The sequence below is a fragment of the Bubalus kerabau genome, chromosome 3, assembly GCF_029407905.1.
Source record: "Bubalus kerabau isolate K-KA32 ecotype Philippines breed swamp buffalo chromosome 3, PCC_UOA_SB_1v2, whole genome shotgun sequence".
In the NCBI taxonomy this organism is placed as follows: Eukaryota; Metazoa; Chordata; class Mammalia; order Artiodactyla; family Bovidae; genus Bubalus; species Bubalus kerabau.
Window position 1 is genome coordinate 9,182,732 of NC_073626.1, and position 26,538 is coordinate 9,209,269.

The 26,538-nt window shown below is 47.6% G+C and overlaps 2 protein-coding genes across 17 annotated transcripts in view; both read right to left on the reverse strand.

The window, feature by feature from the left end:
• Positions 1–2,173, reverse strand: part of TBC1D7 (TBC1 domain family member 7) — a 28,587-nt gene extending 26,414 nt beyond the window's left edge. For 10 of the 15 annotated variants that reach the window (XM_055570649.1, XM_055570648.1, XM_055570643.1 and 7 more), the window contains exon 1: positions 1,866–2,152. The gene's annotated coding sequence lies outside the window, so the exon portion shown is untranslated. Of the gene's footprint in view, positions 1–1,115; positions 1,323–1,865 lie in introns of those variants that run through there. The other 5 variants (XM_055570655.1, XM_055570654.1, XM_055570650.1 and 2 more) reach the window with 5 other exon arrangements.
• Positions 2,174–23,763: 21,590 nt separating this feature from the next.
• The window catches only part of GFOD1 (Gfo/Idh/MocA-like oxidoreductase domain containing 1), a 95,338-nt gene continuing 92,563 nt past the window's right edge, over positions 23,764–26,538 (reverse strand). For both annotated transcript variants that reach the window (XM_055570632.1, XM_055570633.1), the window contains exon 2: positions 23,764–24,738. In XM_055570632.1, the coding sequence (XP_055426607.1) occupies positions 23,819–24,738 (920 nt within the window). In that variant the 3' untranslated portion in view covers positions 23,764–23,818. The remainder of the gene's footprint in view (positions 24,739–26,538) is intronic.

The following is a 26,538-nucleotide window of genomic DNA, read 5'->3' on the forward strand; positions in this document are numbered from 1 at the left end:
ACCCCTAAACAGGGGACTGGTCCTGTAGACTGAGACTCAGGGTGACCGCTGCCCCAGGGACCACCGCAATACTGACGGCTGGCAGAGCGGAACCTCTAACAGCCGCGCACTGGCAGTCTTGCGCATGCACGAAGGACCACATGCCTGCCCGGCCCCAATAGGTCATCATTTGGGCCACGTGATGCTCAGAGGAGGCACAGGCCTTAAAACGACCTTGAAAAGTGAAGACAGGTGAAACAGATTTGACCCATGATTTCAGTCCACCTAAAGAGGAGTCAGGCTTCCCTGGTGGCTCAGACAGTAAAGCGTCTGCCTGCAATGCAGGAGACCTGGGTTCGATCCCTGGATTGGGAAGATCCCCTGGAGAAGGAAATGGCAACCCACTCCAGTACTCTTGCCTGGAAAATTCCATGGACTGAGGAGCCTGGTAGGCTACAGTCCATGGGGTCGCAAAGAGTTGGACACGACTGAGCGACTTCATTACTACTAAAGAGGAGTCAGTCCCATGAAGGGAGCTGCTTCCCTAAGAGCCCAAATATGTACACAGCAGAACACACAGGGGCCAACCTCTAGAGGTGGTTTGGTCGCTAAGTCATGCCTGACTCTTTGCAACCCCATGGACTGTAGCCCACCAGCCTCCTCTGTCCATGGGATTCTCTAGGCAAGAATACTGGAGTGGGTTGCCATTCCCTTCTCCAGGCAATCTTCCTGACCCAGGAATCAAACCCAGGTCTCCTGCATTGCAGGAAGATTCTTTACTTACAGCTAGGAGGGAAGATTAGATAAAATATTAGATTAGAAGCTCTAGAGGGCATCTTAGAAATCATCAACGCAAAAGTCAGTCCAGTTACAGGGTCAGCCAGCTTGTAGTGTAAGGGCTACACAGAACTTTAAAGAAGCGTGTGATGATTGAATGCAAACATTGATGCTCCACCCTCCACCATCACCATCTTCAGTTCTTCAGCTCTGGGGTCCTAAGCCTTGCTTAGGCAGTGCTTCTTCACATTAGCAAGTAGAAGGAGCTTTGCTCCTTCAAGTCTTAGCTTTTAAGAATTCCGTGTACTTCGTCTGAACCTTGGACCTGTCACTAACTTGTACAATCTTCTTTTTCTTACCTTTAAAATTGAGCTGACAGTGGTGATGACATCATAGAGGTATTGAAAGGATGAAATAAGAAGGTGTGTAAGATGCTTGGCACGGTGCCTGGGAATCATCTGCTATTAGTTAAATGGTGACAGAACCTGGCAGCCTTGAACAGTCTATTTGCTGTGCTGTTTGCTGATAAGCGGAATGTATGGGTTTCCCAGGTGGCGCTAGTGGTAAAGAATCCGCCTGCTGAGGCAGGAGCTGCAGGAGACGCGGGTTCAGTCCCTAGGTTGGGAAGATCCCCTAGAATAGGAAACGGCAACCCACTCCCGTCTAATTGCTTGGAAAATTTCATGGACACAGGAGCCTGGTGGGCTACAGTCCATGGGGCCTCAGTCAGACATGACTGAGCAACTGACCATATACACATACATAGGAACGAAGTCTTTTGGAGGCTATTCTCACCCGGCAGCCAGAGTGACCCTTTAAAAGCAACCGTCCTCTGCTCAGTATCCTGTGCTAGTCCGCATTTGGCTCAGAGCAAAGACCAGTCTTCTCTGCATCTGCCTCCTCTTACCCTATTGAATACTGGGGGCCCTACTGTGTCAGGACCTTCTCGCATTCGTTCTTCCTTGGGCAAATGCTGTGTCCCCAGAGAGCCACAGCAGCCTGTTCCCTCACCTCAATTTTGATCAAACGTCCCCTCCAAAGTCCCATGCCAACCACCCTACCCCAAAATGGCAAACCCATTACCAGAATCTCAAGCTCCCCACACTCACCTCCACTCTTCCTTTCTTCTGCCGCACTGATCTTAATCTTCACAAGCAACGCAGTAAGATTTTGTGGGATTGGAAGAATTTTAAAAGTCACAGGTGCACTTCATTTAAATGTATCCCTTGCCAGCCTCACCCCTTACTGCCTTGTAACCTGACTGCCCTCTGGTGGTTAACTGTTCTTACTAAAACAATGAAAATAATTGCACAGAACAATCCAGCTTCAAGATCAAAAGGGACTTGGAGGTCAGCCTGTTCCATTCAATATGATGGGCCCGAGAGTTAAGACTTCAGGGTATGGAAGCAGCAGAAAGTGTTCAGGAACGGCATCACATCATTTTAAATTCACCTGTGGTAGGGCAGTAATTATCAGTTACCATCAACCTCAACCACCTGCCCCTCCTTTTTTTTAAGAGCTAAGGCAATGGACACCCAGTGAGGTTATAGCTCTAAGACAACTGTCTTCATTTTGAGCAGTAACCAACATTAAGATAGTAAAAAAAAAAAAAGTCCATTAAAGCATGATTGGGGAACATATGAATTCAGGTAATTGACAAATCAAATTACATCTCCAAAACATCTGAAGAGGGACAAATCTGGATGGTTCTGGAGGCTCATTTTCGCCTTCATTTTGGCTATTGGGTGGAGAATTTGTTCAGCAGTTCTGAGTTAGCTAATCACATAGGCAGACACCAGCTAAAGGGGCCGGAGGCTCCCCTATCTGACCAGGGGGCTCCCCTTAGCGTCAGAGCAGATCTGTGCTTCACCCCAACCCCATCACTATAAATCTGCGAAAAATTAAGGGCACGGCTCCCCACACCCACCCGCTTCGCTTGATTCCAATCTTGGCCACAGTGCCTGTTCACCTCTAAGCCTCACCTAAACTGTGGAATAGAATTGCATACGCTGCACTATTTTCTACTTGTAAAATTTTCCTCTAATAAAGTCTACTTTTCCCTCACTGGTGGCTCAGACAGTAAAGAATCCACCTGCCAATGCGGGAGACCTGAGTTCAATCCCTGGGTCAGGAAGATCCCCTGGAGTAGGAAATGGCAACCCACCCCAGTATTCTTGCCTGGAGAATTCCATGGACAGAGGAGCCTGGTGGGTACAGTCCATGGGCTCGCAGAGTCGGACACGACTGAGCAACTAACACACACACAAAGCCTACTTTATTTTTTTTGTTCTTTTTTGCCTATCTTATTCTTGCATCATTTGGCACTGGTGGTGTGGTTTCATGACCCTTTTTTTGGATATATAACTATACAGAACTGTTCTGTTAGAGGGAGGGGATATTACTTTACCTGTCAAAATGTAGCATATTATTACATAGATGTGATTATAGACTTCCAGTACTGTCCTGGTATATGGAAATCCCTGGTCAGAGGTCAGATATTGCTATGGGTTCATTTAACAAATAATGAATCTATTAACCACTGGTGATTATTTGGCCTTTGCCTTCTTTTATATTTTGCGTAAATCTTTGGCCCTTTTGTGTCAAGATGGCACATAAAGTCAGATTTTCTTTTTCTTTATGCTTCAGTAGGTTGGTAGGTTGTATACCTCTAGGAATTCATTTCTTCTACGCTGTCCAATTTGTTGCCATATAATTGTTCATAATATTCTCTTTCATTTCTGATTTTATAATATTTGTGTCTTTTCTCTTTTACTGTTATTCTAGCTAAAGTTTTGGCAGTTTTATCTTTAAAAAAACATAGATCTTAGTTTTATTGATCTTTTCTACTGTTTTTCTGGTCTCTATTTCATTAATTGGAGAAGGAAATGGCAACCCACTCCAGTGTTCTTGCCTGGAGAATCCCAGGGACAGGGGAGCCTGGTGGCTGCCATCTATGGGGTCACACAGGGTCGGACACAACTGAAGTGACTTAGCATAGCATAGCATTTCATTAATTTCTATTCTTATCTCTATTATTTCCTTTCTTCTGTTAACTTTGGATTTGGTCTGGTTTTTTGGTGTGTGTGTGTGTGTGTGTGTTTTTTTCCCACTAGTCCCTTAGGTGTAAAACTAGGTTGTTTATTTAAGATCTTTCTTTTTCTCAGTGTAGACCTTCATCAGTGTAAACTTCTTTACTAGAACTACTTTTGCTGAATCTCATAGGTTTTGGTATGCTGTTTTTATCTTCATGTGTTTCAAGATATTCCTTGATTTCCCTTTTGAGTTCTTCTTTGACTCATTGATTATTAAGGAGTGTGTTGCTTAATTTCCATATAACTGTGCGCTTTTTTTTTTTCTGTTTTCTTCTTGTTATTGATTTCTAGTTCCATACCACTATGGTCAGAAAAGATCGTGGCTGGGAGATAAACCTGTTCTCCTTGTTCTGTGTCTCAGTTGGAGGCAAAGGGCCCAAAATTATTTTTAATCTTATCACTTTCTTGATTAAGTCTCCAAATTTCAACAAAAAGTTTTGTTAGAAAACTAGTTTAAGAAGAAATTTACCCAAGTAACCATGGTCTGATAAGGGCAGCCTGAGTAGCATGGGAGAAAGGCCGAAGCACTGAGCACTGCTGCGTGCCGCGGTAGGTAAAGACACCGTGGGTGGAAGGACATTTGAGCTGAGTAGTATTTTTGTAGAAATGAGGGTATTTTTGACAAAACAGTACCCGCTAACCACAAAGGAAATGACAGTGTGTCTGTGGAGAATGGGAGCTGGCCTAACGTTGAGTCAGTCCCAACGCAGGTTGGAAAAGAATTTCCAGATACAGAGCATTTCAGAAGGGAGTGAGTTTATTAAGAACAAAGAGCAGAGAGAACGTGGGCACTGCGAGCACACTGAGCCGATCTCCCGACGGACCAAGGAGGGTCGACAGATTTCGTGGGTTAATAGCCAAGTTTTAAAGCCTCAAGACAAAGAAAATTCCTGCTGGAAGGTTGGCGTTAGGTGATTGTTTGGTTCGGGCACTATAGAATGTTTGCGGGAGTGGGCATCTTTGCCTAATTGGGGGTCAGGAAGTTTGTAATGATCAGGGGTCTTTGGCAGCGGGTACAAAGGGTCAGCTTCAGAAGTCAGCTTCAGAGGTAGCCTTGGGGGCAGGACTCAACACCTGAGGTAGCTGTGTGGGTGTCACAAGAGATACGGCTTGAGGGCAGGAAGGGTCAGATGGAGACGGTCCAAGAGCTGGGACCAAGTGTGGCTGGTGGAGTGGTGACCAGATGAGAAAGACTTGGTAACCATGGGTGTCAGAGACCTGGAGAGGGAGAGAGTTGGAGGCAGGAGGGCCTCTCTCTGGAGGTGCAGAGCAGCTGAGAGGATCGGAGAGGCCACAGCTAGCCTGGGCCTCGAGAGCGAACCTGGGATGCAGGGGCATGAAGAAGCAAAATGAGGGAGTCAGCCAGGAGCAGGTTGGCCAACTGGTCACACTTGCTTAAAAATCGGCAGAGCTTGAGGCAACACAAGTCTGCATTTGATGGAAAGTCCAGAAGCAGTTATAGACTCTATGCGTGCGTGCTAAGTCGCTTCAGTCTTGTCCAACTCTTTGAAACCCCAAGGACTATAGCCCGCCAGGCTCCTCTGTCCATGGGATTCTCCAGGCAAGAATACTGGAGTGGGCTGCATGCCATATGAAAATGCAAAGCTATGAGGTTAAAGGCACCATGAAGAACAAACTTTAGGACATTCAATCAAATCCTGCACGAGGTACAGAAGAACAACTCCCCCCCACTCGGGGTGAGGTGTTGCTCGTCTTCTGCAGTGAAAACTCTGCTCAGTGCAATTCTCAGTAGAAACAGCAGAGGGCAGCAAGTGCAGGCGGTTGGGATACTTTTCACTCAGCTGAGGGGAACTTCATGCCTAAGCAGCTATTGGGATTCTGCTGGGTTTCCACCAAGGTCTAGCTTTCCAGGGGCTGGGGAAGGCAAGATGGACCCCCGCTTGTCAGGTAGACCACAGATCTATCTTTGTGTTGATGGAAAGGTTGAGCAAGACAACAAAGACCTCTTTACTCCTTCAAGTAAAAAGAATCATAGCTAAATGCATCGAGTGCCTCATGTTCTCAGAGCTGTATGCATCCTATGTCCAATAACTAGTATCTTTAAAAAAGGAAGCAATTGGTGTTGTTATTACCTTCCATATCTTATAGGAAATAAATTCAAGTGGATGCAACTTGTAAATGGTTGCTATCTGGCTCTAGAGTCCACACACTTAACCTACATTGTGTTAACCTGTGGGTGTGTGTGTGTGTGCACTCTTTGGTGCATAGCTTTTGTCAGCTGTTTAGATTTAGGGTAAGGTGAGGAACTTGCAGGTGTTTTTGATCTTCTAGTGCTGGTCTGTGGACTGTGTGATGGTCTGCAACCCAGTAAGTACAGAAATTTAGAGCATACCCTCAGACACTGACACCAGTTGGAGAGAGTCATTTTATGCCTATTGAATCTAATAATAAAAATTGAGGGCTTGTATTTATGTCTTTTTAATTTCAATTTTATATTTCATATTTATTTCATTATCTAATAACTCATATTTATTGCATTTGAGAAGACATAAGTCCACAACAGATAGGAATTTTTTAAAAAATGGTTCTTTGCCAAAAGACGGCATGAGAGCAGTGGAGTTCATAACACAGGCATGAAAGTCTGTAGGATTTTAGATCTGTTCCTTTTACCCGGGGATATGAACACACAGCACAAGGGTTAAAACATGGAGGCGTTATCCCGGTAAATGCTCCAACAGCGCCCCTGATGGTCATGATTAAAATATAATGAAGAAGGAGGAGGTAGAAGTAGAGGAGGGAGGAGAATAATGAAGATGGAGAGAAGGGGGGAGGAAAAAGCTCAATAAAACTTTTATTATTAAGTCTTATTAATGAAGAACAGCATCCTCCCCACTTCTGATAATGACCCAGGAAAAACACACAATTATAAAGAAACATGGCGTGTGGAATCTTTTTGTTCAACACCTGTCCTTAGGTATTGCTGAAGCATCTTTCACACGTACATTTGATACAGCAAAAGATCCAGACATCCATGAAATAACCAGGTTTCACACTGATTTATTCCTAGTCACCTATCATGAAAAATACTTGATTTTTCAGGTGAAAGAAGAGCCCTTGGCCTCTTTCAAGCTTCAGCATCAAAAAGTTGCTATCTAGGAATGTGGGGGAGAAGAGTTCTAGGAGAAGTGGCATTTCTCAGAGGAAAACAAAAACAGAGACAAACAAGAGCTTGTTAAGGCAGACATAACACTTTTAAATGGAGCCATGGAGTGTGTTAGAGGGGAAGAGGGAGAAAACGCAATGTCCTTTGTTCACTGGCAGACGTCTTCCTTCTTTAAGGAAATCAAGGGGGGAAATGCTCAGCTCTGCCTTGACTCAGGAGTACTTGCCCGGACTTGCAGAGAGAGACACCCATCCATGTCATATTATTTGCAAGAAGTGAGAGTCAGCAATGACTTGGAGGTTTGAGCCTGAGCACCGGCAAGAATGGGGAAGAGGGCAGGTAGAGGCTTAGGAGGAGGATCTGGACACCGGTCAACTTTGGACCTAGTGATTCTGAGATGTCTCTCAGACATCCAAGCGGCAATGTGACGTAGATGATTGGTCACAAGTCTGGAGATGTCAGTGAAGCTCCTCTCAGCTCCAAATCCACCTTTCAGTGCCTGCTCTGTGACAATGGAGCTGAGCCCTGTAAACATTTTTATTTTGCTCTCTGGCATGATACTGAGCGTCCTTAGCAGAGAGCACTGGCAGGACGCTGCAACAACACAAAAGGGTTTCTTCTCCTGATTTCGGTGAGCATTTCTGAACGGTCACTTGCCCTGTGCATGCCATCTACAGAGCTCGGTTCCTGCAGTGGATGACAGCCAATGCCAGCACCTGGCAGGCAGCGGCACCAGACACCCCCTCACGGATGGCTTTCTCCAGGGCCGTTTTGTGCAGCTCTGCCACTGTTTACATAGTACTGCTGATATACTGGTATCACCTGGCAACAATTTCCCCATCTTCCTTCAGCCTCCTAATCTCATCACTCACTGTTCAGGATGGAGGGTGAGAGGGAGAGAGAAAACACCTTGTTTTCTGGGAAGAAGAAAGTGAGCATACCAAAATAAGTAAATAAATAAGCAACTGACTCAGGAAACACTCTCTCCCTGGCTCACTCTGCTGTTTGTTCTTTTGTACAGGAGTTTTTACATCAGCATGGTGGGGTGGACGAGCCCAGTGAAGATTCATCGCAGGCTGGTTGTTGTACCATTTGTGCAGAGTCAGGAAAAAAAAGTGGAGGTTGAGAGAAGGAGTCAGGAGGAAAGGTGAGCAGCTGAGGAGAAGTGAAAAGAATCAGAGATCCATGAACGTGGGGGCACTGGGCTGAACCTGCAAGTGGACTGCCCTCCAGATGGACTTCTGAGTGCCCACTGGAGCACTACAGGGCAAAGAAAGAATGCAAATCACTGTAGTGCTTCCTTTTTGGCACCTGTTTGAGTAACAGGTTCTTTTAGACTTGACTCATATTTGTGAATACTACAAAAACACAAAATTGACTAGCTCACAATCTGGAGTTGGGTCATCCTGGAGGAAGTAAAATCAAAACATTAATATTAGCAATTCTATGCTGAAGAGCCATTCCAACCTTTTAAAAGCTCTTAGAATCTAAGATAATTTGGGGAGGAGGAGCTGGGAAAGACTTTAAGAGACTATCAGCTAGCTCTCTGACTTGAAGAAAGGAAGGAATTTTGAATCTAGTTTGAGAGACGAGGGAACTGAGCCCTAGAAAGACAAAATGATTTAACTTTACTGAAGTCCAGCAGCAAGTGAGGTGGAGTAGGGCTTAGAAATCCAAGCGTCCCCTTCTGGCAATGCTCTGTCTTACCTCCTGTTGTCTCTTTGGCTGATGAGTGATCACAATGAATTACAAGGAATAAATACCTTCTGTGCTGGGAGGAGGGCGTGAGGAATAAACAGGTGGTCACCCACAAGGCTGCTGAAATCTACAAGGAGAACAGCAGGAATGGTTCTTGAGGCCCAGCTGGCCATTAGAATCACTCGAAGAGCTGTGATTGGGTCCTCCGGCAGGTGAGTTAAATCAGAACCTCGGGATGATGGGTTGGGCAGGGCAGGAGGTAATTCTAAGATGCAGCCAGGGCTGAGACCCATTGTCCAGAACCATGATTCTTAATGGAGATAATGGAAAACAAAGAGTCACCAAGGACTGCAATGCAGTGAGCATGCCCCCACACTGGCCTGGAGGGCTTGCTGGGCTCGGGCCCAGTGTTTCTAGGGTTTGGGATGGGACTGAGGAGTTGTGTTTTTAACAAGCTCCCCTCCCACCCTGTGATGCTGCTGAGTCAGGGAATACACTTTGAGAACCACTGCCCTACAGGTAACTTTGCAAACTCTCCCCAGCCTGAGAGAGTCTGTTGTACCCCCTAGAGTGGGCTCAGGGAGCACAGGACACGGACAGGGTGGTTCTGATTTAAAATCCCAACAAAAATGATCACAGAGCTCCCATCGTGGTGGTATCATCTCTCAGGAGTCCTGCAGAAAAATGCTGCCAACTAGCAACCCAGAACATACAAAGCAGAATCGAATGCTGTTTATATTTCTTTCCTTAGCTGCAAATTAAGTCTCTTGAAACTCATCCTAGAACTATTTAATTTTCAGGAGATAGTCCTAAAATGGATAGAAATGGTCTATTATCAGGCACCCAGGCAAGCCAGCAACCGGGAGCAAGGGCTTTATCTCAAAAACCCCAGCTTGCCAGGAGGATGTCTTTTGACCTCCGGTAGGGCTTGCCCTGACTCCTTTACTTCACCTTGTAGGGTAATGGCCAGGACCTCAGTCACAGAATGAGGTCTGAGAACCATCTGATCTCAGAGGAAAGGCATCAGTGAGATGAAAACACCATGGATGGGGCCAGCCTTCCAGCCAGACCTCTGCAGCTCCATGGATCCTCTGTCTTGAAGATGATCTCTGCCCGGACCAGGCGAGGCCACAGTGGCTCATAGAAAGGACGTGTGAGCTGGTAAAAGTCTGATAGAGGGGGCACATGGAACAGAGTTCATGAACGGATGGACAGGCAGTGCTGAGGGCATTGGGGGGTGGTCGGGTCGAGTGACGCCCAATGAGACCTTCCAGAGAAGCAGGTGTTAGTAATGACGTAGGGAGTTGAAAATTGAAAAGCATCTCCAATGAACTTACATGTTCAGGGCCATGCCTCACCAAACCAAAACCTCCTTCTCCAAAATGTTGAAATGCTGGTGTCTGCAGCAACTCGGTTAAGCCCTCCAGGGAGGGACAGAGCAGTGGGAAAACCCTCCTCTTCACTAGGGTCACCTCACAGTAGGACCTACTGATGAGGCTGGGTCAAACTCCCAGAGCCAGGCCACCTGAATGTGGGAAGGAGGCACGGAGGCTTTTACAATAAAAATGGGAGTTTAAGGGATCCCTTCACAGGGAGAGACAAGAATTTGGTGCCTCAGTAACTCCTCCAGGTGACTAAAATAAGTTGTGTACCTTGGTACCCTACGCCCATCTGTAGCCAAGGCAACACTTCCCACGGACTTGATGTCACACCTATGGACGGACCCTCTGGGAGAACCTGCCTGGAATGACAGGTCCATGAAGCTGTGCTCTGGGCCAGCTCTTGTTCCCTCTGATCTTAACTGCTCCAGCGTCCACGGATCAATGGGAATGCCTTAAACCCTACAGATCCCCCACATGGTGCTGAATTTCAGGGCATGTAAAACTAAGATCATGGCATCCAGTCCCATCACTTCATGGCAAATAGATGGGGAAACAATGAAACAGAGATTATTTTGGGAGCCTCCAAAATCACTGCAGATGGTGACTGTAGCCATGAAATTAAAAGACGCTTGCTCCTTGGAAGAAAAGCTACGACCAACCTAGACAGCATATTAAAAAGCAGAGACATTACTTTGCCAACAAAGGTCCATCTAGTCAAGGCTCTGGTTTTTGCATTAGTCATGTATGGATGTGAGAGTTGGACTATAAAGAAAGCTGAGTGCCGAAGAATTGATGCTTTTGAACTGTGGTGTTGGAGAAGACTCTTCAGAGTCCCTTGGACTGGAAGAAGATCCAACCAGTCCATCCTAAAGGAAATCAGTCCTGAATATTCACTGGAAGGACTGATGCTAAAGCTGAAACTCTGATACTTTGGCCACCTGATGCGAAGAACCGGCTCGTTGGAAAAGACCCTGATGCTGGGAAAGATTGAAGGCAAGAGGAGAAGGGGACGACAGAGGATGAGTTGGTTGGATGGCATCACTGACTCAATGGACATGAATTTGAGCAAGCTCCGGGAGTTGGTGAAGGACAGGGAAGCCTGGTGTGCTGCAGTCCATGGGATCGCAAAGAGTCGGACACGACTGAGTGACTGTACTGAACTGAACTTATCTGAATAGGCTCCTCGTGAAAAGGCTTTTTCCGAACCCTTTAGCTGGGTGAAGGATGTCAAAACGCCACTGAAAAAAAAATACGAGGAAGCATTAGCGTAGACTCTGGGGGTTGTTTGCGACCAGGCTTGAATTGTTTCACAAGCCCTGGCCTCATTTCCGCAAAGCTTTCAACACGGAGGATGAAAGGCATTCCAGAGCTGAAAAGGATTCGGTCCCCACCAGAGCCTGGACTGTCCGTGGCCATGCCAGCTGTCTGCTGACTTCTGACAGGATTAGGAGAGAAACTTTCATCCACTTTCACTCTGGTAACAGGCACCTGTGGAAAAGGGAGCTTTTGTTTCTGAAAAGAAATAGGGACAAGGGGACTCTGGATGGCAGCAAAGAGGCAAAAAAGAGGAGGCGTTTCCAAGATGTCGAGCTAGCTGACCTGAGGGGAGGTTGGGGAGGAACTGGGGGGCTGCGGCTACATTACCTGCAGAGCTTAACCTTTTTATATATTGTGGTTAAATATACATGCCGTACCCAGTCACTCAGGCATGTCTGACTCTTTGTGAGCCCATGGACCCCAGGCTCCTCTCTCCATGAGATTTTTTCAGGCAAGAATACTGAAGCGGGTAGCCATTTCCTCCTCCACACGACCTTCCTGACCCAGGGATTGAACCCATGTCCCTTGCATTGGCAGGTGGACACTTTACCACTGAGCCACCAGGGAAGCCCCAACAAAACACAAAATGTACCATCTTTAAGTGGGTGGGTCAGTGGTTCTCAGAAATTCGCATGATTATGTAACCATTACCATCTGTCTTCAGAGCCTTAAAATTTTTTAGTTAGAATTTTTCATGTAGATTTTTTCGACAAAGCCATGAAAAAGAATGAAGTCAATGATACAGGCTACTGTGGAAAGAGGTCAAAAATACATTAAGAAAAAAAGAACAAGATGCCACCGTGTGTACAGCACACATAATATTGGTGTGTGTATTGGGATAATTTCAGGGAAAGGTATAAATTGTGAATGGGTTGTTGTTGTTTACTTGCTAAGTTGTGACTAACTCTTCTGCAGACCTGTGGACTGTAGCCTGCCAGGCTCCTCTGTCCATGGGATCCTCCAGGCAAGATTACTGGCAAGGGTTGCCATTTCCTTCTCCAGGGGAGCTTCCAGACCCAGGGATCAAACCCATGTCCCCTGCATTGGCAGGCAGATTCTTTACCACTGAGCTACTGGGGGAGCCCTGTGAATGGGGGTTACCTCTAAAAAGTGGAATGAGGGCCTGGGATGAAACAGATTTTAACTTTCATTGTATAATACCTCCTTGAACAGAGTGGGCTGTTTAATAGATGCCTGTGTCATTCACATTTTTAAAAATCTCTTCTGCCCCCAGATCAGTTCAGGTGGTTTTTGGTGCAGGGCACCCTTCTGGTTCTGATGCTCTGCTTTGTTTGGGAAACAGGGCTTTGAAGCAAGAACTTCCTAAAGACAAGGGTTTGGACACCCAGAAGGGGTCTTCAGATTTCAGGCATCTCTTTTCAATTAATTGTGTGTTGTTTAAATCATATTCAATAACCATGGAAAAAATTTATAGTTAAGAATAAGGGTCATGCCAAGGCTATTTCTGCCACATGCAGGAGTTCTCAGCATTTTCGTGTCTTGCATATCTTTGGCAATCTGGTGAAGCCGATGGATCCCTTTTTGGGATAATGTGTTTAACCCCCGGAATAATGTTTTTGAATGTATAAAATAAGGTACCTATGGCTACAAAGTAACAAATTACATTGTCATAGTTATCCCCCCAATTTTTAAAACTTGTGATAGGCCAATGTATGGGCTTTTTATTGAAGTATTATTAATAAATTAAAAGATCTGGTGATAGTCTAATGATTTCCATAGTTTTAGAGAAGTGACAAGTATACATGGTATTTCAAAATATCTGCAAAATCCAATGATGAGATCTGAAGATATATGTGATTCTTAGTGGGGGTAAAGTCACAGACACTGCTCATCCGACTGGAATTTGATGCCACAATTGAAGAAGATGCCAAGTTTCAGTTAGAGTTAGTGAAGATAAAGATGCATTTTGCTGATTTGGTTTGGGTTTTTTTTCTTTCTATCCAAGTTCAAAGACTCTGGCCCAACTGAAGGATGAAGGGAGAGCTCAGTGGACAGAGAGAGAGTCCAGCTGGGGAATGAGAGCAGGCTGGGAAGGGCTGAGACACAGCCGGAGGAGGGAAAGGAATCAGTCTTTGCCTGGATGTCCACATGACGAGACCCGGGACAGATCCGAGGACTGAGGTGGGGCTCACAACAGCAGAGGCCAGGGCTGGGTGCAGCTGACGGCTATCAGTCCTGCTGGACCAAGCCTGCTCCCTCGGGAGACTGTCGTCAGAAAAGCTCCAGCGGGAGAGGAGAAAGCAGGTTGTAGCGATGGCCTGGTGCGCAGGGTCTCTGAAAGCTGAAGAGGGATGTGAGATTCTGTGTGTTCAGAAAAAAAGGCTATCTGGAAGATTCCTGAATGTGTCAAAGGACAGGGTGAAATGGCAACTAGTGAATCCTTGACAACTTCAGGTTTGAGGCGGGGGGTGTGGGGATTGCAAACAGGAGAAGCAACATGAGCAGAGGAAGGGATGCAGGGTGAATTTGGGGTCTGGTGCTCACTTAACAGAGGCGGGTATGGAAATTGTTCCAGCAAATGCTGACTGTTGGATCGCCGTGCACAGCTCCAGAAGTGAATCAGCCGGACGCTGCCAAGTTCTGTAAGAATTCCGCCCTCATGCTTTCTCATCTGCTGTCCTCCTCCTCATCCAAGCTGTTCTCAGAGCACAGATCAGGCCTGTCAGCCACAGAGCAACCACGTTTCAGATATCTCATGTACCCTTTACTTATCTCCAGAACTTTCCATATCTCAAATGCATGCCTCTGACCTGTCTCCGGTTCTTCCCTCTTCCTCTCTTTTTACCCTTGGCATCAGTATCCACTCTTGCTTCTGCCCTGTATTCCCCCTGCTGCCCAGCCAATCCCATAACCCCAGTTCCTTCTCTTTTTTCCCCATACCTCCCCACCCCCTTGCTTCCTCAGTGATCCAGGCTTTTTAGCATCTCACAGCCTACGCAGACCTGCTTGTCCCAGGCTGGCTTCCTTCTGCTTCATGGCAGAACCTGAGTGCCAAGGCAGATCCCTGAGTTCAGCACCATTAAATGGACCAGTGCTCCAGGCTCGCCTGTTAGCCACTGCGTCCCCGACAAGCTGCCTCAGAAGGTCTGGAAAGACAGCAGGGCCTCTGACCTTGCTTCCCTGCCTGTAGTTTCACCAGCTATTATGCCTGCTTGGTCTCTGGTTTTGAAGAGTCTGGAGTGAGTCACCATTCCCCAGGCAGCTTCAAACAGCTTTGGTCTGGCTTCTGCCTGATTTAGACCTCTCAGTGCACTCTAAAAGGGAGGTAGTGACTTTAGGGGGCAAATTGCCAGACTGGGGACTCCCTGGGGCCTCGTGGGCTTGTAGACATCATCTCCACATCCACTGCAGCTGCTCACAGCCCTCTTAGGGTTCTTCCTCCCCAGGGCATTCTTCTTCCAAGGCGCTGATGGCCAATGATGAATGGGTCAGAGACAATGGGACTTCCAAACGTGTACACCCCAGACAGTAATTCTGAGATTGAGCCCCATCCGTGTACACACCATCAATCAAGAAAGGAATGAATGTGTAACTGCCCAAGAAGTCGCTCCTAAAGTTAGTCCTTCATCCTCCCTTGTGGCTAAAAGGGAGAGTCTGGTTGGACCTCAGGTGATCACAATCTGTGTAACTTTAGGAGAGAAAGGTGCTCCCTTCATTGGGGTGTTTCTGGAGGAAGTCCAACCACCAGCTTAGATGTGAGTTCATCCTGAGAGCTGTGCTTGGACCACAGCAAACCTGCAAAGGCTGTCGTAGTGCAAGTCACCTCTCAGGAATTCACCAGCAGCTGGAGACTCAGAGATAGGCTTCAAAAGGAGACCTGAGCTTGAATGAACAAGCCAAAGAATTCTGAATGTTTCGCATCAGCTTCTTTGTCGAAGTTTTGGTTCAAGTAAGCTGTCACGCTGTCTTAATAGGTCATGACATGGCTCAAACTCTATGAGGTGGTGTCTGGTTCCATTTCTAGTCCTGCATTTCCTGGCCAACCTTCCAGCAGGGGGCGCTGCTACTGACCAGAGCATGTAGGCAATGGCTAGGAATATCTATCTAGGCAGAGGGATCTTTTCTGCTTAGGCAAGATTAAGGTTAAGTGTGGGCTGATAAAGGGCTTCCCAGGTGGTGCTACTGGTAGAGAACACGCCTGCCAATGCAGGAGACATAAGGGATGTGGGTTCAATCCCTGGGTCAGAAGGATCCCCTGGAGGAGGGCATGGCAACCCACTCCAGTATTCTTGCCTGGAGAATCCCCATGGACAGAGGAGCCTGGAGGGCTGTAGTCCATAGGGTTGCACAGAGTCGGACACAACTGAAGTGACTTAGCATGCACACAGGATGATAAAATGGGAGCCTACAACTTAGAGTGAGCTGGAATTGTTATTTTTTCATTTCTATACAAACTTCTGCATACTTGGTAGATGTGCATTTTATTCTCATAACAATTGTAGCAGCCATTCTGTGTTTCAGGTTGTATCACACAAACTTGTCACAACAGGCACTAAAAATACACAAAAGAAGCAGGAGGTAAAAACAGAAAGTGTGTGGAGGAGGGGGGCAGCGGGGGAGGGGAGGCCAACAGGCACACGGGGACACAGAGTGCTCTTTGTTTGATCCATCAGCTACAACCTGAATGACTTGCAATGTAATTGCAACTGTTCTTTTTAAACCACAGTCCAGAGACTATGAAAGCACTGTGATCACATCCTGTGATTCAGTAGGACACAGCAGAATCCCGTTTCTGTAACAAGAAATAAGCTTATATTGAGAGAAACCAGCATCACAAAGAAATTCCAAACCTGTGAAGGAACAACCTGCTGTTGGATTGAAAACGTACATAAATGCTCAGGAGCGTGGAGTCTTTCACCAGGGGCTGGTTCCCAGGTCACGTGGCTAGAAGAACTGGAGAACTGGACCCCACGGCACAATATTTTACAGTTGGGCACATGGCACTTGCAACTTTGATAAAGAAGCCCTTCTCACTGCCTTCTTCAGAACCGATCTCAGACTTACTGCACTGTCCGAAGTATGAGATGTTACACGTGTATCGTCAGGATCCATGTGAACACAGGCATTTGCGGCACCTTTTTGTCTTAATGGATGGGCTGTGTTCCGAATGCATTAACATCATGACCTGCTCATGAAGAAATGAACAATGAGATCTCGGCTTCTGTATATTTCTTCCTATTTCCTGTTTTTACATGAAGGGAAAGCATGGACCGGAAGAATTACCTGTGTCTCTAAGACAGTAGAGGGTGGAAAGACCAGCCTATCCACGAGAGACCTCATCCACACAAATCTCAGATTTGGCTGACCTCAGTCCACAATGGTGGCCCTTAAATGCTGCTAAGAACAAAGCAAAGATGCTCTTGTAAAGAGTCAACGGAGCCTGTTTGAATGTGTCTTATAGAGCTTGGTGGGAGGTGTTAAGATCTTGGTATACCAGAGAATCCTAAAATTTGCTCCCCAGTCTAAGGTCTCTGTTGTCATCTTGTTTGCCTGGTTTGGGCTTTCTCACACACACACACACACTCTGAGTGGCTTTAGGCAGGTTATTTCCCTTCCATGTCCACATTTTCAAAATTAGAACCAGGATTTAGCTCCAGTTCTAGCTTCCAATACATCTACCATCAAAAAAGCAGAGTGGATTCCACTGCTCAGCGTCATGGGTCCTGACACCAGAACAGATCCCCGCCTCCCCACCTAGACACACCCCCACACCCCAGTGATTCCCACCCCCATTCTTGCTTCACATCCCACAATTCGACCAGGAACCTAGCTCATCAGCTAGAGGACCCGGGTCTAATAAACAGTAAAGCAGCTGGAGTTACATCTTCTCTTCAATCTTTATTTGCTACTTCCATTCCTTTATCCCACCAACGTCAATTGGGGAGGACAGCAGGAAGCCACATTTGAAGTGGCACATGCCAGCTGGTGGGGTGATGGTAAGCCGTGGCCCCCAGAGCATCGCAGACATAACACAGGCATCAGGCTCAGAGCACAGACTGTTCAACCCGAGGGCCTGGGAGGGAAGGCCACCACCCACAGCAGTTCAGCTTGTAAAACACTAAGAACAGTTGCATTCATTGTCTTTTTTTTTTTTTTTTTTTGCTTTAATAATAAAAAAAGAAAACCCAAACCTTCTATAATTTATAAGCTATGTTTTGCTATCTACATTATATATAAAATATAGACTCTGTTTACTTTATAACACACATCTTTTTTCCCCTTGATAAATAGCTCTTTAAAATATCTAGTTTACATGCCTTGACTTTTCATAGATAAGTTTTTTATACATATACATACATATATATACTCATGTTTGTAAAACACAATAAATACATACTCAACACTGACAACCAAACAGATGCAATTTTGGTTAAAAAATAAAACACAGTAAAAGCACCAGGCAACAAACAGAAAGCCATAATCACTAGAAACTTCTGCCTCCCCTGGGCAAGGCACAGAGCCAGAATACTAAACACGGCTGGACGCCGGACAGAGAAAAGGGCAGCAAAGGAACGGGTTAGGTCGCCAGCTTGGGTTTTGTTTCCCAGCCGCGGACAAGAATTACCAAGCAGTCATCGGGTTTATGGGGAGAAACCTCAGGGCTCCGCCAACAACAACATAGCCCTTGTGATGGCTGCAGGGGACAGCAGAGACCCAGATGGGGAAAGACCGCGGACACCAGGGTTGCTCTGGGGACCCTGTTCACACCACCCCGGCAAGCCTGGCTGCCACGCCAAGCACGGAGCCCCTACACGTGACATGGTCTGGTCATCCCTCTACTCACTATTGCCGTGGACAGACGAGGGCAACGGATTCAAGAGTATTCAGTAGTGCAGGGCTGTAGCAGCCTGACTGAGAGCCAGACGCTCGGGTGGCCCTCTCAAGGGCTCCAGCAAATAGGAACAGCGATGTAGCAGAGAGACAGTCAGAAGGCCACCGCCTTCTGCTGCTAAAACTGGTGTGGTCACTCAGGTCCGCGGTGCTTACTGACTTCACCTCCAAACTGACGACACCACGGAGCCCGTCGCCTCTGAGAGCAGCACTGAAGGTTTGCACGCCTCTTGGGAGAAGTCCCAAAGGCCAGTTCAGGGTTGTCCCCTCAAACCTGGGGCGCGGCCCTGCACACTTCTCTGCCGGGGCTGCGGCAGGCTGGGCAGGCGCCTGGGGGCTGCAGAGAAGCACTGTCACATTACCTGTCTCGCTGTCCCCAGAAGGGAACTGAAGTGCGGGGCTCTGAGAGTTGATTTCAAAAAAAGAAACTCTCCAGGGTCGTGGTCTCTGGCCCGTGACGTGCAGGCTTTGGAAGCCTGAAAACGGAGAGACGGTGGTGGAAGAGGAGTCCTAAGCTGGTCAAGGCCTAGATCTGGACCCATGGGGCGGGGCCTAGGAGAGAGGGCCTCAGGCAATCTCAGAGGTGACCATCTGAATGTACATTCCCCATCCTCGCCAGACACAATACAAACTCTAGACCATTGTTCACATTACAGTCACAATGGGAAATTCTAAACAGCTAGTCTTCGGACTACATTTGAGACATAATTTTTTTAAGTGAATTCAGGTTAAGAGCCCAGGGAATACAGGCAGCTGAAGGCCCCAGTTCTCACTGCAACTCTTCTACCAACGAGCCCTGGGACCTCGGGCAAGTCACGTCACCGTTGTGGGCCTCCCTCTCCCCACCTGAGAGCTCTGAAATGCTGCGGGAGGCAGGATGGGACTCTGAGTCAGAAAACTGGGGTCCCAGTCCTGGCTGAGAAGTGGCATATTCAGTTCCTTTTTTTTTTTTTACATTACTTAGCCTCTGGGGGTGCTAGAGAAGACTCTTGGGAGTCCCTTGGACAGCAAGGAGATCAACCAGTTGATCCTAAAGGAAATCTACCCTGAATATTCATTGGAAGGACTGGTGCTGAAGCTCCAACACTATAGCCACCTGATGTGAAGAGCTGACTCATTGGATAAGACCCTGATCCTGGGAAAGACTGAGGGCAGAAGGAGAAGTGGGTGACCTGAGGACAAAATGATTGGATGGCATCATCAACTCAATGGACATGAGTTTGAGCAAACTTAGGGAGATAGCTAAGGACAGGGATGCCTGGTGTGCTGCAGTCCATGGGGTTGCAAAGAGTTGGACATGACTTAGCAACTGAATGACAACAACCTCTTGGGGATGCAAAAGGAACTACTGAATATATTGGCTCTGAAGTCCCTTCAGCTGCAGCTGGAGTTACTTTCTCCCCAGGGTACCCTTACCCATGCTGAATTTCCCCCATTCCGCCATACCCACCAGGATAAAAGCGATGCAATTAGAAACCTCATCTTTGACCACAGGTCCAATTCAACAGCTGCGGCTATGAGACAAGATCAAGAATTAAGAGAGTCTAAAGGTACAAATGCCACGCACAGCTAACATCCAAGTCAGATGCACTGTCAACGCCCCGCTCCCCGAGAAGAGACATTTTCCTATGTTATCAGGACCAGCGAGAGCACACCGTTGTAACAATCAGCTAACAACTTCTCAAAAATCTCCAGCTCTGAGGTTGGCTGCATCGCCTGCCATCAGAATCAACTTAGGAAGTTAATTTTAAAAGAAGCTGAGTGATATTTCCAGTTTGGAAGAGGAAGAAAAATCAACTCTTCTATTTGCAGCTCTACAAGGAAACTTCTGGCAGAACAGCAAATGTGACACCCGGCTCCACGGGGAGGTGTTGACAGCCGCAGAGGGGAGCCCCACGCAGGGCAGAGTGTCGAATCACTGTGGCCCACAGACCCCAGCAGCGTTCAACAAAGAGTGCTTTCTTGCCCGGCAAAGAACTGCAGAGGTGCACACCTTCCTTCGTGGGAGGCCATGACGTTTGGAGGAGAAGGAAGGTTTTTGGATTCAGGCGACCCCCCCTTGTACTTCACAGTTTTGTGACCCTGGGCAGGTGATTCATCCTCTCAGCCTCAATTTTCTCATGTGTAAAATGGGACTAACAATCCCCAAAACTATAGGGTGGTTTTATGGATTAAGTAAGAGGATGTACTTGGCTCAGTTGGCAAAGAATCCACCTGCAATGCAGGCGACCCCGGTTCAATCCCTGGGCCGGGAAGATCCCCTGGAGAAAGGAATGGCAACCCACTCCAGTATTCTTGCTTGGAAAATCCCATGGACAGAGGAACCTGGTAGGCTACAGTGTGTGGGGTTGCAAAAGTTAGATACGACTGAGTGACTAAACCACCACACTTAAAATACCCTAAACACAGCAGATGATCAGGAAATGTGGGCACACAGGGTGGACTGAGATGGCTCTCTGCAGAGGGAAAAAGGGCCTGGAGAACTTATGCTTCAGCTGGAGTTGGCCAAGACTGCCCTGAGAGGCCCAAGATGGGCTGAGGAGGCCCTGTGTTCCCCTGCCACACAGCTCCCAGGGGGGTGAAGAGGAGTCATAGGGGGAGTTGACAGGGGTCACCAACTTTCCAGGAGAAAACTCAGAGAACCCAAACCTTCCAAATAAGCACAAAGCAATCGCAAACAGTCGTGGGCACCAGGTGAGCACCCCTTACACCCTCTCAGAATCTGGAACATCTTCTGAGGCCAGCAGTGGCACAAGCCAAACATCCAGTTATCAGAGGCCCCCCAAAACAATGATGGGGACAAACCAGGCGAGTGGGGACTATGATGACCCTGAAACGGAGCCTCCATGATGCTGGACCCTTGAAACACATTCAACAAGGCAGAGAGAGGGGCTGGATGACTCCAGAAGCTTCATCTAAGCTCCAATCCAGCCAAGGGTACCCAGTCCCCTGAGGGTACTACTGGGGGTGCTGGGCTGGGACAAAGTCCTAGAGAATGTTGTTGAGAGCTGGAGATTTCAACTTTATATTGTGGCTCCTAATAAAGTCTTTGCAAGTGACAGGACTGGGGTCAAAGGAGCACTAACGAAGCCCTTTACTGTAGCTTTTCTATTAACAAAATGAACCATCTAGGCCTTTTCTTCCACCTGTTCCTGCATCTACCTATTACATGCATTTCAGTAGATAAAAATTTGGGTACACGTACTATTTTTCATGATGCTTTTTAAGAATATATATTCTTCCATATACCCCAGCCTCAAATGAGAATTTTTGTTTTAGACACTAAATATTCATCACAGAGCTCAGAGATCTTTGGGGGGAAAAGAACTTCCAAGTATTTAAAGTACAGAAATAAAACTGAACCCCCAGGAACAGCCCTACTTAGATTATAAATGACTTAGAAAAACGAGACCCATAGGGTCACTGGTTTCCTTGCTTTTCATCCTCGATCCAAACCCTTTGGGCCAGCTAGAAAAAAAAAAATTCTTTCTACTCAGCTTCTACAAAAGCTATTTATCCAGAGAGGAATTTAGGAGAATCTGAACCCCAAAAGTCCATGGCATGGCTTTCCACTCAAACTCTCACTGAAAGACTTCCATGCTACCGAACTTCTAGTTTTGAGCTGTTAGCTACAAAAGCTGGCATGCTGATTCTGTCAATGGAGAAGGAACAAATCATGTGATGGAGAGTTGTAGCCGACTAACCTTCCCACATGGCAGGAAGGCCCGGGAAGCAGGGAAATTCTTTCTAGGAAGATGATTCCTACTCCTCTGTGCTAGAGAATACCAACATTCCCAGGGAATGTTTGGACCTGGTGCCACTGCACCCAGGGTCAGCCTGGGATGCATAGGATATGAGGATGGAGGGGCAACTGATCAGACAGTTAGTTCATTTTGAGACTTTGCCTGCTCAGAGCCTGGGGTGCACTCTCAGCCCCTTAAATTCCCTTTCAGTTCCACTGCAGCGCATCTGAAAAGACTCCAAATGTTACTTGTGTGCCAAAGACAACAGAGGGTTTCTGTGACTGTGAACAGACTCCGTAGACTTACAAGTAACCCTCTCAACGGTTAACCTCAACAAACATCCTATGTGTGGTGAAGAATTAAGAAAAGGAAACAATAGGATAAGTCCTCATTTTCAAAATGTATTTGACTTAAGTTTTCTTTCAAGACCAGGTTTGAATTCCCAAGAGGGATTTTAGTGACAGTGGCGGTAGAGAGCATTTATAAACGTGTCTGTCTGTCTGTCTGTCTCTGGTTGTTCCCTCTGGCACCGCCTGCTCCAAGCCTGCAGTTTGCCATCTCCTGTAAAAGCTCAGTAAGCAGAGGGCGTTAAGATAAGAGGGATAGGAGACCAGGGGAGGGAGATGTTTTCTCCTACATTAGCTTTCTCAAGCCTAAGCAAAGTATACACCTCAAAGGCTTCTAAACCCCATTTAGAAATACTGACGATAATGTTCCTTATTGTCCTTTTGTTTTAATACCTAGTCAAAAGTTTTCACTTATTTGATGCATAAGAACAAAGGTCCAAACTAAGGAAAAGAGCCCTGACATTTTTCTCCCCCAAAGGGAAGACGATTATATCTGTGTGAACCTGAAGGCTTCCCTTTTAAAATCCACAAAGCGGGGGACTCTCCTAGGAGCCCTTCCCCAGCTTGCTAGGAGAGACAGGTGCAAGGCTGTTTCACTTTCCCTTCTGCTGGAGACTTGCCCCTGCGAGCCTGGGGTTCACGGCTGCCCCGGGGCCTGGACAACAGCCCAGGAGCCTGTGGTCAGACCTACACCTCCGTCCTGCTGTCTCCTCGGTCAATACTGCACTGGAAATAGTTACAAGGTGGCTCCTTGTGGGCTTTTAATCCTGACACATCCAAAGGGAAATTTTCTTCTCCGCCTTGTCTATTTCGGTGCCCTTGCCCTCACCTTTTGGCTCCAGGGAAGCGATTCTCGGCTGGCCCTTCCTGGCACTCCTTGACCTGGCCTCAGGCCAAGAAAAGGGCAATAAGTCAATTAGGAAGACACCTCCTCCCTCCAGCTTCAGGGGCCCAACCTTCAAGAAAGCTGTATACTTTGCTACCAAGTACTTTATCCCCCGCAGACCCTGTAAGTGGCTTCCTGGAATCAGAACTTTCTCTTTAGCCACCGATCCCCACCTCTCCCCAGACCAAGGGGCTGGCGTGGCCACCTAACAATGCACCTTCTCCTGCCGCTGCGCTCGCCTGTTGGATTCAGGGGCCCTGATTGCACAGGGGCATTTGGCTTGCAAAGAAGGCCAAGACGGGGTTGGGGGGGGGGGCCAGGGGCTGGTGGCCCGATGGATGTGGTGCAGAGGCCAGCCATCCCTCCCGGCTGCTCACAGTTGAAGGGCAGGGAGAGGCAGCCTCCCAACTCAGTCTCGACTGGGGCCCCTCATCCGGGAAGGGGCTCGGCCTCCCGGACCCCATTCCCACACACTGCCCCTTTCCACTTCCCGGCCCCCAGACTCCTCGAGGCTACCTCTCCCTTCCCCCCACCCCCACCCCCCAGCCTGTTCCCCACCCCCATCCTCTGGCTGGAGGCCTGGGTCACGCCGGGTCCCCAGTCCGGTTCCCCCAGTCCGGGCTAGCAGTACAGGGACATCCTGCTGCGCCGCATGGCCTCGCTGATCAGGTAGGCGGGGCTCAGCTCGGGCTCCTCGGTCATCACCGCGATGTTCTGCCACTCGCCCGTCTGGCTGGACCGTTTGATGGTGTCCACCACGCACAGGGCATACAGGCAGTCGTCGAAGGTGGCAGCCATCGTGAGCGGCCGGCCGTCCCACGTGCGCCGATCGTCCTGGTCCTGGAAGGCTTGGCGCACGGCCTGCATCATCTTGATGGTGCCGCGCAGGTAGGGCGAGGGGATGTCGCTGAAGGCCTTCTCCGGCAGCAAGGAGTTGCTGACCGGCGTGGCGTCCTGCACCAGCAGCTCCTGCTCCGGGGCGCTGTTGCGCTGGCCGTACAGGTCCGTGCCCACGGCCAGGAGGCGCCCGGCCGAGCCCACCACGGTCACGTCCTGCTTGAACTCGCCTGGCACGTTGAAGTTGAGGGTGACGGTACAGCACACCCCACCCTCCAGCACCATCTGGAAGGTGCAGAAGTCGTCGCTGGTGATCTGGCGGATGCCCTTAATGTGGTCGGTCTGCTTCACAAAGGTCTTGAGCAGCCCGTGGACCTTGACGGCCTTCTGGCCGGTGAGGAAGGTCAGCAGGTCGATGATGTAGGTGCCCACCGAGTGCAGCCCGCCGCCGCCCATCAGGTCGTCGCAGCTCCAGTTGTACTTCTTGCCCAGCAGGCTGCCGCTGTGCACCTGCACCTCGCACACCAGCAGCTCGCCCACGTAGCCCTCCTCGATGAGCTGCTTCATGCGCACGAAGGCCGGCAGGAAGCGCAGCACGTTGCCCATGACGCTCATGAGCTTCGGGTAGTAGTGGGCGGCCGACATCATGCGGAAGGCGTCCAGCGGAGTGGCCGCGCGGTCGCAGATGACGTTCTTGCCGATGCCTGCAAGCGGAGGACAAACAGCACATCAGGACGCTGGCGCCGAGCGGCAGACAGGGGCGCTGTGGCCGCCCCCCCCCCACCCCGCCCCCCACCTCCAGTCCCCGTTCATGAACCAGGAAGCCAATGGGACTATTTTTTTTTTTTTTTGGTAGTTGCTATTGTGTGTGCACACTTAGTTGCCCAGTCGTGTCTGGCTCTTTGCGACCCTATGGACTGTAGCCCGCCAGGCTCCCCTATCCATGGAATTCTCCAGGCAAATATACTGGAGTGGGTTGCCATCCTCTCCTCCAGGGGAATCTTCCTGACCCAGGGATCGGGCCCAGGTCTCCCGCATTGCAGGCGGATTCTTTACCATCTGGGCCACCAGGGAAGCCCAAGAATACTGGAGTGGGTAGCCTATCACTGGGGATCTTCCCCACCCAGGAATCCAACTGGGGTCTCCTGCATTGCAGGCAGATTCTTTACCAGCTCAACTACTATTATCCTTTTAAAAAATTTTATCTTTTAAAATTTTTATTATTTTTAATTGGCGGAGAATTGCTTTACAGCAGTTGTGTTGGTTTCTGCCATATATCAACATGAATCAGCCATAGGTATACATATGTCCCCTCCCTCTTGAACCTCCCTCCCACCTCCCACTCCATCCCAACCCCCTAGGGGTTGACCTCTCTGTATGACTAACTACTCTTATTACAATTTTAAAACATCTTATTACACCTTTTATTTATACAAAAATAACATTCTATATATTTCAGCATTACTTTAAATGTTCAAGTCAAATTACTTTAGTATTAAACTATCACAGTGATTTAAATATTAAGATTTATTTTCATACATTTAACTAGCCTATATTTTACAAATATTTTTAAATGTTTGCCAATATCAGGTGTTTCACTTAATATTTTATTTATATTAATCTGTAACATTTCATATATAGTTTTATTTGTAAAATTAAAATATTTAAATATAAAATGTTCTATTAAAGTACACAATATGGGTTTTACATATCAAATATATTTTGTCAAAAGTTATCTTACATGTGAAATGTTTTACATATTTTTATTTGTAAAATATAATTTTTATTAAAAATATGTGTAGTGAAGAGAATAGTATTTTTATCTGGACAGAACTGGAATAAAGATGAAATCATGGCCAATGTAAATCTGATAAAGTATGAGGAAGAATTTCTTAATCGCATACTTCAAAAGTCTAAGTTTTTACCTGTCTCCCCTACAACCACCAACAAAGGATTATGTTTTGTGTGTTTTCTTGTTTATTTTGCATTATGGGTTAGGGCTGGCAGCAGTCACAGATGTGCTTGTTTAATGTTTTCCAGTTCCTTATGGGAAGAGCGGATATTCCTTATATCTGAGACATGGGCGGTGACTCAGCCCTGGAGACTGGGGGTGTTGGCGCCTCTGACAATGGAGTTGAGACCAAGTAAGAATTATGCTTATAGTGACTTAGCGTGCATGCACCATGACTATACTGAGTATGTAAGATCCATAAGCTGTTCTGGGTCAAGAGAAGACAAAGGATCAAAGGCTAGGAGAGTGAAGGGAGAAGAGGATTTACTCCAAGATAAAGTCAAGGGTCAGGGAAGAAAAACTCAGCTGAACCTGGAGAAACAGTCATCTGGGACTCAAAAAAACAAAGTAATAATTTAAAAAATTATACAGATTTGTTAGCAAGCCAGATTGGGAAGCTTCTGAGACAAGGCACCTTGCCTCCTATGAGGTCTCTGCTGTGCAGTCATGTTCTGCACAGAGACCCCCACTATGGAGCACTCCAGCCACAGAC